Source organism: Calonectris borealis, chromosome 4 (assembly GCF_964195595.1).
Source record: "Calonectris borealis chromosome 4, bCalBor7.hap1.2, whole genome shotgun sequence".
Taxonomy (NCBI): Eukaryota; Metazoa; Chordata; class Aves; order Procellariiformes; family Procellariidae; genus Calonectris; species Calonectris borealis.
In genome coordinates, this window is record NC_134315.1 from 69,049,895 (window position 1) to 69,063,619 (window position 13,725).

The 13,725-nt window shown below is 36.3% G+C and overlaps 1 protein-coding gene across 1 annotated transcript in view; it reads left to right on the top strand.

Moving 5' to 3' along the window:
• TTC29 (tetratricopeptide repeat domain 29) overlaps nucleotides 1–13,725 on the top strand; it is a 78,039-nt gene that overhangs the window by 20,469 nt on the left and 43,845 nt on the right. The window contains exon 4 of the mRNA XM_075150481.1: nucleotides 9,740–9,925. Within this exon, the coding sequence (XP_075006582.1) occupies nucleotides 9,740–9,925 (186 nt within the window). The remainder of the gene's footprint in view (nucleotides 1–9,739; nucleotides 9,926–13,725) is intronic.

The following is a 13,725-nucleotide window of genomic DNA, read 5'->3' on the forward strand; positions in this document are numbered from 1 at the left end:
AACTTACCGTGATGTAGCAGTCACAACAGCAGCTGACCTGCATTTGCTCTTCAGCCACCACAGTTCAAGCTTAAAAGGCTGGAAGTAATACTTGGGGCTGCAAACCATGAGAGTTTGACAGTGTGGCTGATGTCACTAATATTAGGCTGGCTGAAAGTTTACCTGTCTCAGGTATGCTGTTCTGAGCTAACAGTCATGTTGAAGAAGAGATAGCAAGTATAAATTATGGGAAAAAAAAATCTTCATGACTTGTTAAGTTTTTTGACGAATTTAAACTTCATGAAGGGATTGTTTTTGAACCTGAAGTGGTAAGTGGAAAACCAAACTTCACTTACTATGTCAGTAAATAATTTTCTTATTTGTTATTTGATTCTTCTCACCTGATTTTATTGTATCATAGAGTGTTGCTGTCTTAATTGTGAATATAAGTTAGAACTGCTGCTCCTAAGTTTAGAGTTTTATCGTTGTTACCATAGTGCACAGAGAAAGCTAGGTATTCGTTCGCTTTCCATATTTATTGGTGGAATATGTTAATCTTCTCATTTTTTTGATAGTTTGTAGTTATAGGACACTATAATGCTGGACATAAATTGTTTGCTTGAACAGAATCAGTGCCATCCATCACAATGTAGAGGCTGATATCAAAGAGCAATTATTTTCTCTACTGTTAGGTTTGAAAATAGTGACCTTTTTTTTTACCAGCGTTACATTGTACAGACCGTTTACCTTTATATACACCAATGAATGTTCTCTCTGTTTTCATTTTTAGTGGAACATTTTGATTGAACTTCAAATCATACTGAAGTCATCTTTTTTTTTTTTAAATTTCCTGTTACCAATATTATACTGTGTGCAAAGAAAATATCTTTTTTTCTGTCCAGCTTAATCTCATTGTCATTGTATTTGAATACCTCCCAAGAATTTAAAAATAGAGAGCTAGGATTAATCTTTGCAGCTTCTCAGAAAAATAGCTGACAGAGTTATTTTGCCCTATGTACAGCATTATCCCAAAAATGGTGGCAGAAATATTGGCAATACTTGACTGCATTCCTATTTGGTCTTTTTTGATGCAAATAATGTAAGTATTTCTGACTTCAAAATTGAGTTGTTTCTAATTATTCCTTCATCTTCCTTCGTTATCATGGACTAATCTCTCTTTTTACTAGTTCTGGTCTCAGTAGCTTAAAAAAAAAAGGAGATAGTTTAGCTGTTTAAAGATGTATATATCATGGTTTAACCCCAGCCGGCAACTAAGCACCACACAGCCACTCGCTCACTCCCCCCACAATGGGATAGGGGAGAGAATCGGAAGGGTAAAAGTGAGAAAACTCGTGGGTTGAGATAAAGGCAGTTTAATAGGGAAAGCAAAAGCTGCACGTGCAAGCAAAGCAAAACAAGGAATTCATTCACTCCTTCCCATCGGCAGGCAGGTGTTCAGCCATCTCCAGGAAAGCAGGGCTCCACCATGCATAACGGTTACTTGGGAAGACAAAGCACCTTAACTCTGAACGTCCGCCCCTTCCTCCTTCTTCCCCCAGCTTCCTATGCTGAGCATGACGTCATATGGTGTGGAATATCCCTTTGGTCAGCTGGGGTCAGCTGTCCCAGCTGTGTCCCCTCCCAACTTCTTGTGCACCCCCAGCCTACTCGCTGGTGGGTTGGGGTGAGGAGCAGAAAAGGCCTTGACTCTGTGTAAGCGCTGCTCAGCAATAACAAAAACATCCCTGTGTTATCAACACTGTTCTCAGCACAAATCCAAAACACAGCCCCATGCTAGCTACTATGAAGAAAATTAACTTTGTCCCAGCCAAACCAACACATTATACTTGTATGTTTTTTTCCAGAAGAATGCAGGATAAATGCCAAAGCAATGTATCTACATAGCTCAGCATTTGATGTATACAGTTACTTTTTGGCACATGTATGAAAATTTTGGGTTTTTTTTTCAAAAAGAAAGTTATATTTTGAGGCCATGGAATGGCTTACCCGATTGCCTGCTTGCCTGCCTGATTGTACTCCTCAGAGTAATTTCACTTAAAGGTATAATTGTCCTTGAAAGGTATAATACAGAGCTGGCAGGTGGTTGTTGCTATCCCTTTGAAGAGCCATAGCTCCCTAGCCCCTACTCAGTACTGTTCTGCGAGTTAGCGGGAGGGAGAGTTTGAAGCTGCAGTCCATCCTTGTCAGACATTGAGGGTTGCTAACTAAATATCCTTTGGCTGCTGACACCCTGTGAACAGATTATGACCATAGCCTACAGAGGTGCGCCAACTGAATAGAATACTTTTTGTCCAAGACTCAGACAAAATTTGACTATTTCTATGTGTTTGGGTGGGTCATGGGGAAGAAGTAGGAACAAAGGAAATTCAGCTAAGAAGTCGTTTACTCATATTTTGGAATTTTTGAGCAGCACCCAGTGTAATGTGTGCCTGGGAGAACAGTTCATTTTAATTATAATGTTGCTGTTCCTCAGATAAAAATATTTAAAAGTGAAATTAAGACCCGTAAGCTGGTATTTGCACGGAGTTTACCATATGAATGTAACTGATTCTTTAAATCACTACTTGGCTGCTACAGTCTGTCTTATTGTTTTAAAATGCATTGCTAATTTACTTGTTGGGTCTGTATGCTCTTTAGGCTAAGCCACTTCTTCGAATCATCTCATCAAAGTATTGTGTAGCTAATTTTATTTAGTTAGTCAGCACTGATCCTACCAGAAGGATGATTGATAGGATGCAGATTATTCTGTAAAGCATCAATCCTGTGTTTTAGGCTGAGGCCAGCCTGTCAGTGATAGTGTGCCAAATTTCTTTTTTGTCAGATTAGAGGTCACCTGTCCCAGTATTATTTCAGGAGGGCTTGAAAAGTGTTGCTCTTCAGATTACATCTGAATTACATATTAAATGTAGGCTTGAACCCTAACTGAATTCTTACCTAGGACTAGCAGAGGCCTTGAAGAGCTCATGTGACCAGTGCTTGCTAGAGTGAGCTGGTTTACTTGTATTGTACAAGTTGAAGAGGATGCAAGGCAAGTTACAGCTCAAGAACAATTAAAGGGAGAGACGTCTCAGCCATTGGCCCTACTTTGCCAGAGCAGGGGAGCAAAACCAGGGAAAATGCCACAGTTCAGTGGCTGCAACGTGTATTGAGCAGTCAGCCCTGCAGTGGCAGATCACTGTGTTCAGTGTGCCAAAGCCAATGCACGGAGCCTATACTCGGGTATGAACATGCCTTCAAAGGGGCAAGACACTGCTCGTTAGTTGGTCATTGGGGCAGCTAGTGGAGAGTAGGAGTTAAGACCTGGAAGCTGTTGCCTTTCTCAGATTCCATCTGCTCCTGGTTCCTGACCCCATGCAACCTTTGTGGTATGCTGAATGCTAAATGCTGAATCTGTGCATGTGCTCCAGGCTGCTGACCCTTGTTCTAGAGAATATCAGACACACAGGATTAGAGGGAAGTGCTAACTTGTCTCTTTTTTCCTCACTTCAGCATAGAGAAAACTTTGGACAGTATGAGTTATCATTTGTTGTTGTAAAAGATGGCTTTTCATAAAGTATATGAAGAAAGCATGAGTATTTGATGTGTTTGCACTGGAAAATCTTTCTTTGTCTGAGGTGCTTAAGGTTAAAAACAGAGTTTAGCATTTTACAGTGGAAAGCTTTTCTGTAAGATTTCACACTTACGCCTTAGGCTGGGCTAGAAACATTGAATAACCATATTACCCATGCTATTTTAGGAAAAAAAAAGGAAAGAGGTTATGCATTAAAAAAGAAAAAGGATAAACATACCAAAACTTCTTTTAATATTTGCTTGGAGGAGGCGGAGTTTTGTTAGGTTTTGGGGGGATGGGGAAAGGAACACTGTTTTATTTTCTAAGCAGGTTTGTCTTTCTCTACTTAATATTGTACCTCAGGAAAAAATGCAGCAGTTGCTAGAGACCAATGGAGGAGTTTATTATTTTTGTAATTATCTTACAAAAAGTGAAGTGATTCTGACCAGGAAAGAAACCAAGCCTTCTCAAAATATAGCCAATTTTAGAACTACCATTGACTTCCACAGAAGCAGCATTTCTCAGAAAATTTCAGTAGTGTGTTTTCATTGCAATGGCTTCAAGCCCTCCTTTAGCATCCCAGATTACCAGTTAATTGCCTTACATCATTATCATTAGATAGCTTTATCCTTACTTGGCAAAATTATATCCTGACCATTTCCTTAGTATCTTTGTATAGATTGTACTTTCATTGAATATATTCCTCTTATGTACTCTTATGTACAGTGTTGGGAGGGGTGTGCTCTGTGTACACCCTGCCTCATGATACCTAAGAAACAGAGGCTCTGCCTGAAACTTGATGGTGTCAGCACGCTACCCCACAGCAACCTTTCTTCATTTGTGTGTGAGTTTAGCTTAGTTTCTATATGGCCGTCATCTGGCAGCAACAAATGACTGACTGGTGGTTTTCCGAGTGGAAAATATTCAGACATAAATGGATGTTGAAAAATTTCTTTCCGATACCTGTATTTTAAAAATGAGTACAAGTTCTATTTTCCATTAACAAGAACAACAGCCTCTTTCTTTTCTTCTTCAAGGAAAATACCAAGCCAGGATCTCTTCATGATGTTGTTTTCATCTGTTCTCTAAAGACCATTTCTGTACTTCTTTTCCTTTCTTCCGCTACATCGTGTCATGAAGGTGATCATACAGATGTGGCAGCAGTTGTACTTAAATCACACTATTATGGCTTGCAGGTCATCTGTATATTTCTTTTCTCTCATCTTAGCTCTGTTGGGATTGTCATGCTCAAACTCCACCTCACTATCCCTGTGCATTGCACTACTTAGTAGTTGTCTAGCTGCACACAACAAACATGCGGACCATGGATTTGAATGATCCTCTGTTCCATGCACACCTTTGCTTGCCAAGGGAACAGTTCCTGAGAAGAGCCCAGGAACAAACGAAGATGATGTTCAGTGGGCCCAACCAGGGACTATGGCTTGAGCATAACAAGGGGAGATCCTACCTGGCAGTTGAGATGCACCTGAAGAGATGCTGATGCAGAGCAGGAAATACTATATGTGTTTAATATATGGGGTTTAATGTTTAAGCTCAAGTTGAAGGTTTTTTTTTTTAAATCTCTGTTTAACAAAAAGATCTCAGCGAGATTTGATAGGGATACTTTCCTTTTCTGCATAGACACCCAATTTCAAAGTTGTTTTCCATTGAAAAGGACAATGGATATAAAATATTTTGACAAGTTCAGATCAAACAAAATGAAATAAGTCCATTTTCTGTCATTTATATTCTGTGACAAAAACATTTAAAAAAATTAAAATATTATAAAACAAATGCTGCAACATAGCATGACTTTTAATTTGTTTTCTGCTTAATTTTTGTGAAATATTACTGCCTTTAATTTGATAATTTGGCATTGAAAAAAATGTTCTGTTGGGTAATTGACCATAAGACATGTTCTTAGTCCTGCTTCACATTTTCAATTAAGTCCAAAACTGTGAACTATCAGGCCTCACCATCTGCTCCATCAAGTTCTGTTTGTTCTGTGTAGCTGCCTTTTTGGGTGGGTGTTCATCTTTACAGTGTTCTCACAATCCTGTGACTTAAATGTTCTGGAAGACCTGGATTTAGCTTCCAATGTTTTATGAAAATAATGTAATTTTTTGAAAGATTAATGGGATCAGCCTTTGAACCTTTATCTATGTGCTTTCTTAATTGTTTCTTATTTAAAACCAGGAATTTGTCTTACAGCAACCGTTTTACAATTGCTTGTGTGATTTAAACTTCTCTTTCTGTTCATTCGGTATCACATTCCAGTGCTGTCGTTCCCTCTCTGATAAGTGGTGCAGATAATTTTTTTGTGTGTGTGTCAAAGATACATAAAGATGACTTGTCTACATGTATTCTATTATCAGTTGTAGAGAACTTACTATACACAGAGAGGTCAAAGCTTTAATGACTGAACTACCTATGGGAGATTTTATGGAAGAGAGTATTTACCTATTCTAATATTTTTCTTCTCCTGGGGAGGTAAAAGTTCACTTTTACGAAGTCTGACATGGTACCTTTACCACTGTCAGAATAATCTCAATGAATTTCTTGATTTGTAAATCAGACTTTGAATCCAGAAGACAACACGGCTTTTAAAATTCTATCTTTTGGGGTTTATTTTATGACCAACATATCTGGTCAGCCACTGTCCAAGACAATTACAGAGAAATGGTTGTCTTTGTGCACTTCTCATTGTTATTCACCGGCAGGATAGTCATCAGAGGGTCACATTAAAGTTCATTCAATCAATGCTGTGGCAGTAGCAATAGTCTGCCTCAGGTCAGTTCCATCTCTTGAGATTTGGAGGGCACTACCTGAAGTTATTTGCGTAATTTTATGTAGAATTAGTTCCTTGATACTTTGTAGCAAAGATTTCAAAGGCAACAAATCTGTATCTAGTGTTCTACCTCAATCCAATTATCTTTCCCCTTACTGTGTTATTGTAACCATTTGTATGTATCCTCTGGTATCTTCTAAGTTCATTTTCACTTAGCTGTAATCTATATATGATGTGCATTGTTATCTTTACATTAGTGGTTATAATTAGGTTTTGTATTTCTCTGTTCATGTGGTTATTTGTTTATGTACTTGTAATTGTCATGGGAACCTCTGCCTTTTACTTTTGAGATAATCTTTAGAAGTGTTCCCTTGTGCTGCAATAGATGTTTAAGTTGGGATGAGATAAATCACAGCCAAGAAGTATCTGCTTTTCTTCATTGAAAGTAAAGGGATCTTAGATAACCCATATCTATATCTAAATTGGTTAGTTTGGATGAATCCCAACTATGTCTTGACTTTTTTATCTATACATATGTATAAATGTGCTTAAATATATATATATATGTATATATATGCATACATGTGTGCACACACACAAATAGATAGGTATATCTTTATTAAGCCCAAACCAGTTCTGTTACTTCCATTCCAGTATCATTTGCAGAGATTTTTATGAGGCTATTGTACCAAAATAGTCTTAATTTCTAATGTATGAATAAGTTTTATATGATGTACACTCCTGGATATTCTGAGGAAGAGCTATCTAAGAGGTACTTTTTCAGCCTTGAGGGGGAACAAAAGGTGTGAAAACTCACAGCCATGAAGAATGTTCTGTTTAGAAATATACATGAAGTCTATATATTGATAATTATTCCTCTCAAAGCCAAATTTCTAAACTTAAGCCGATGTTTTGGCATGTTTTGGTATCAAACCTTAGATACAAATGATGAGATGATAATCTAGATACAATTTCTGGGGTATTTCCATTATGGTGATTCTAAAGAGATTGTGAAACATTCTAATTTCTTGGAAGGGGTGTTATCTTATTTAAAATCCTAGAAATGGAAATGTATGTAACACAAACTGGTTCAAAAATCATAATTTTATATATTTTAATGGGAATTATTAAAAAGGTAGAAATATGAGGTACCACTTCATGCAGGAAAAAATCTGAGAAAATAAACAGGAAAGCAAAATAATAAATAAAAAAAGCAAAAGCAACAAAAAAGTATTGTTTACCATCAAAGAAGAGGAATGAATTTATAAATCAAATGACAAAACCAGAGAGTGTTCAAGAATGGGGAAAAGACATTTCAGCTTGATTTCAGAAAACTTCAAGCAGGGAAAATTCAGGCAATGTTCTTCAAAATGGCCAAGATAGATAAAAATGGAGGAGAAACAAATACTAGATAAACCTCCTGAAGACTGCAGACATGATTAGGTGGTAATAGGATTCTTTCAGAAGACAGAATAAAGTTTTTTCTGTGTTGTGCAACACACTGAAGAGCTTTATTAAGATGTTCTGAAGTCGAAGAACTTAGTCATGACAACAGACAGAATGAGAGATTTAGATTACTTCCTATTGGGCCATACGTAATTTGTCATTTTTAATTTTGAGACAGAACATACTAGAGATGAAGCTGAGGAAATACTCTCTTGAGTGGTTTAGTGATGCATTGCTGCCGTTTGTTCCAAACAATGCAAGTGACTCACATAGATGATTGAATTTACAGTTGAGAAATTAGTCCTTTTTGAAAGTTGGATTTTCCCCAATTCTTCCTGCAGATAACAAAAGAAGAGAATTTAACTTCATCTTTTGATCAGAATGTTTTGATATGATATCATAGTTTTAAAACACTTAAAAAAAGATTTGGATCTTGAGTGAGATCTTGCCTGTGTTGAAATCAGTTTTTTTCCCTGGTTGATTTCTGTGTGGTGCTCCATACCCAGGTGTAAGAGGGGTTTTTTCTTTCTTTTCCCCCTTTTCTCTCTTCGTTGAGCACAGCTTACAAATTGCAGAACTCCGGAAAACAAAGCAGTTCTGTTCACACATCTAGCTTAACCAAACAGTCTCTTACCTGCTGCAGGACTTGTGATTCTTAACTCCTTCTTTACCCAGCTACATGAAAATTCTTTTAAGAACTAGCTGTTTGGCTTACATTAATTTAGCAGCCGCAAACACAGTAGGTAGCCAACCAAAACTGCAATGGAATTTTAGCTAATTATTCCCATTCACATCTGACATGAGCAGATTTTGGAAAGAAAATTCATTTAGTTTAGCCAGCGATAAATTTAGCTGTGAAACATACAGGTTCATGCTGCACTTTATTATCTCATAGATTCTTCAACATCATGTAGGGAATATATATTTCAAATCCCCCTTAGGGAGAAGCTGTATGATAAGAGTTGTCAGGTAAGTTTTACATCTCTACTCCAAATTAATATAGTTTTGGAATAATCCAAAGAGGATTTTTTGTGGATTTTTTTTTTTAAAGGTGCTTTTCTAAGAGAAATAACTCTAATTCTGTAGAAGCTCTCATTCTGTAATTTTAAATTGTGAATAATGTATTTGTTGATAATTTTGTAATGCTACTTAGATTTGGGACTTGCAGTCTTTTTATAAATTTTAGGGGTAGTGTGTGTTCATTTAGCTGTCTGAGATGACAAAGAGTGGGAACTAAATGTGGGGTTTTTTTTTTTCTTCAGATCATAAAGGAGATCTGTGACTTTGAGTCTCCCCTGCTTTCCACATTTGTTCTGAGAGCAATATCTTGGTGAACTGTCTTTTTCAGGGCAAGCTGTAAAATTTCAATTTGTCCTTAATTTCTAAGAGTGATAAGGTACCGAAAATGGGAATATACGTGAAAACTCAAAGCCTTTCTTGTTAGTCTTACTTTGAACATTTAAAATGGTATGAATTAATGGATTGCGTTTGCAGAGTGTTTTATGTGGTTCTTTATCTCCATCACCGCAATTGGTACCTTAGACCTGTTTTGAAAGCTCTTGCTGCCTTTTCAGGTCTCAGTGGCTCAGACAAATGCTTCTCCAGCAGTGACTGTGTGCTTTTTTTGCTCACTCTAGCTTCTCTCTTTTGACTAGCGAATGTCTTATCCAGATTTTGCATGTCTTATTGAACTGAATTTTGGTTTTGCATACAGAAATGAGAGCAATTTATTGTGGTTTTACTAAAATAAGTTTTCAATTCTGCCTAACTTGTAAGGTTATCATTTTCCCCTTATCATATTTCTTTGAGTGGGCATGTAGGAGAACTTGGTGGTATTTGAGTGGTGGAAATATAAATAGCTCTTCATTTTCATTATATGGTTATTGCTGTAATAGGTAAGAGTTCTGAAAGCTGATGATAATCTAACATTTTGATTGTAATTTTTGTTTTTAAAGGGCACTATGAGAAGGTGTATGATAACCAGCTTAATTTGGCCTACTGTTTCAATGACCCTGAGGACAAATGGTTAAGTAATTACTTTTATGAGCAATGCTTTAACACGGCTCAACTAATAAAAATTGATGGTGGGAAAAGAGAGGCACAAGCACATGCAAATATGGGCCTCATCAATGAGGAACAAGGTAAGTCACTGACATCATAAAGCTATATTATATCAGCATTGAGACAGTCATATTTGGCAATTTGTCTTTCATCACAGGTCACAGTATTTCAATGTAAAATTGATTTGCAATCACAATTTAAAAGAAGTTTTAAAACTGTTGCAATTTTAATTTTTGGACCAGCGAATAGGAAGACAAAGAAGTCTATAATTATTCACAGACTTGTTTCCTCTGTTGACATTCCATCTACAGGTGAAAGTACTCAGTTTTCACAAGTGAAAAACAAAACACAAGTTTAAAGGAAGCATTTGTTTAGTGCAAAGATTCTTTGGGTTTGACCTTATTTCCTTTTGCTTGTTTTTGGTAATGCTGCCTCAAGCCACAGGTTTGAGTAGGATGGTATCTGTAGTTACACAAACTGGGTTGATTTAAAAGAGGTATGAACACATAACTCAGTTTAATCCTGCTTCCAATTTACACTTGGATAAAACAGCCTATATTTTTCTGTTCTTTTTAAAAACTACCTTCTGGTTCTCTTGACTGAAAACGACACCCTGTTTCTGTGTACGTGACTGCCACATTGGTGTTTGCTTCAGATTTATACCTTATCACAAGCTCCATTTCTCCATTCATGTATCTGTAACCTCAAACTGGGAGTCTCTGAAATTAGAAAGATATTAACAGAAGTAACTAGAATCGTATAACAGCCCAGGCTGGAAGGGACCTCGAAAGATCATCTGGTCCAACCTTTCATGGGAAAGGGAGCCTAGATGAGATTATTTTAGCACCCCGTCCAATCCCATCTTGAAAACCTCCAGTGATGGGGACTCCATCACATCCCTGGGGAGACTGTTCCAGTGAATGATCATTCTCACTGTAAAAAATATTACTTTCTTATATCAAGGTGAACCTTGTTTCTATATTTAAAAACATACATTACCTTTTATGGCAGAGAGGTTTATGTGTGTATAGCAGTCTGGGTATAAAAAAGGTGTTTTCCTATGTTTGTATAAAATCCTTTCATGTTGTGGGAAGACAAGCAATGAGTGAGCCTCAAGTAACTGAATAAAACCTACCTTCCAGTTCTAATTCCTAAGTGTACTGGATGCCTAATCATTGCTTCAAACACATGTGATTTGTATAGTCATTACATTTTTGTTTTTAAGTTTGACTTTGTGGGTTGAAACCATTCCAACTTTGAGCTCAACTTGTCGCTGATTTCTCAAATAGAATGGCTTTTCTCAGAAAAAAGAAGATTCATGGAAATTGAAGTATTTTGTGGAAATAGTATAATTCCAGTAAATGTCTGACAGAATGGGTGTGTTTTGAAAGATGGCCTAAACCTGGACATAAAACACAAAATCTGCAGCCTTTTTTTTTTTTTTTTTTTAATTTCTTTTTTAAATTGAAAAGTTATGTCATGTTTTTTCCCTACGTTCTCTTAAAGCTGAAACATCGCACCTTTTTCAATATTTCCTCATATTTTCTAGACTGCTGATCATTCACACTGTTTTCCTCTGAACTGTTGCCATATTTTTCTTGCCTGCAACACCCAGAGTAGGATTCAGTTTTAAAATTTGAGTTCATACAAATGATCAATAAAATGGAAGGATTACTTTTCTTACAAGTTGTATTTTTAATTTGTGTTTTCAGGTATGACATCTACATTCTTTGTTTCTGCATAAATTGCATACTCATATTCAAGAAAGTGCATAAAAGCAAACATCCCTATCTATTTGTAGCTTCAAAGGCTCATACTGAGTGTGACTCTCTACTGTTATCAAGCCACTGCCTAAAAAAAATTTAACATTTCCTACTTTTATGATGTGTTAAGCAAAATTTGTTGAATTCTTAAATATCTTTAAGCCCATGACAAAAGCACATAAGTAAAGTTATGAAATGCACTTTGAGATGCTCAGAGGAGGGGAAATTTCATTTTCCTGCTGTAAAATATTAGAAACTTCCGGAAGAGAGTCGTCTTATTAACACTGGTGAGGAGAGATAAAGCAAGGTGTATTTTCACTGCCCAGGGTAAAGCTCGACTGAATCTGTAGGATCTGTCTTTTGCAAATATTTTATTTCCACAGAGAGGTGAAAAAATGAAGAAGCTGAGAGAGTAAGCGTAGGCTTTGCTTTGACGGACCACTGAGAAAAAGACAGCAGATGTATTCCCTGCACTTTTTATTTTCAGCAGGTGAAAAATTAAATCACAAGTTCTGATTGTAGAAAAAATGCAAGACCAGATGTTGAGTTGGCATCTCATAAAATTGCATGAGTATTAATGGTGTTATAAGTAAAATTCTAAACATACTATTTTTGATATTAGACAGATAAATACAGCTTGTAACTTAAATGGTCTTTTTTTTGTTCAGTTATTTATAATGCTGTAATCTAATTTGTTTGTGAACTGAATGAGTCAGATGCCCACTTCCTATGGGGATATATACATATATACAGGCATAGATACACATGTATAGACATGTATGTGTGCATTAATATATACATATAGGAATATGTATGTGTACCTATATAAATACAGGGATGTAGGTATGTGAATGATGCCATGATACTTCCACCTGATTTAAATCATCATATGTATATTAACTGCATTGATTAATAGTGCAGCCAGGAAGATAGGAGAATTTACAAGAATGAGAAGTTAGTCTTACAGACATTCATGTGTGCATCCTTTTAGATATAAATGTCTTGTACCAGTTCTTTTCAGTTCTCTTACCCAATGGTGTATTTTTTATTACTTGTCCACTGAAGCTGTCTATATATGCTTAGGACTGATTGCTTGGGAGTATAAAGTTAAACATGTACTTGTAAAGATTGTTGTTTGCCTTGGAAGCAAATCAATACATTTCCTGGGTAATTTTTGTGTAATCAAATTTAAAGTTCTTTGACTTTCAGCCTGGTCCCTGTCCTAAAGGCTGGATATAATCTGATGTTCATTAATCTCCAAAGCTAAATATTTGAGGTGTCGGCAGCGTAGACTTCAGTCATGATATTTGGATGCAGCCACAGCAGTGGCTGTCAGTACATAGTGGCTGTCAGTCCATAAGGCAAAGAAAACAATAATAATTGAGTAGCCTGCTGCAGACATAAATGGAACATTCTGCTTGGAGCAAACATGATTTTAGTCGCAGTTCTTTGCAGAATGAGATTTTAACCTCTTCTGTAAAAAACCCTGTTTGTAAAATAAGGTCTCTGTTTACAAGTTACCAAAATGAGATGCTACTCGTTGATTATTGTAGGAGTGTTCAGGTTATGATCCTGTTCAATTAGCTGTACTCTCTCCATAGTTTCTCTTTCTTCAGGGAGCTGACAAGAAATTGTTTTATTAGTTTGGTTACTAGTCATTTTCTCATATAGCTATTAAACATGCCGATGTCACTTTATACACATTGAAAAAGCTATGTCATATTTTAATTTTTTTTTTCTCACATTAAATCCAGCATTACTTGTCATCCAAGTAAGCACAGGCTTTGTGACAGAATCTCAGTTAAGAAAAATTAATTTTACTTCTAAAACACATTCAAAGCACAGGAATTATAAATGTGTGCATTTTTCTGCATATCAGACAATAAGAAGATTATCATAGTCTGTGATAGTTCTGTTATTTAGTGTAAATTCTGCTAATTGTGAACTGTAGGTTTACACTATTGTATCTTGCAGAAGAAACACAGTCTGAGTGTACCGATAAACATAATGGCTAGTGCTAGTTTACACTGCTAGTGCTCATCATTACAATATTTGAGTGCTTTCTGTTTTGTATTAAATGGTTAACATCTATCATACATGAAATGATGTAGACCTTA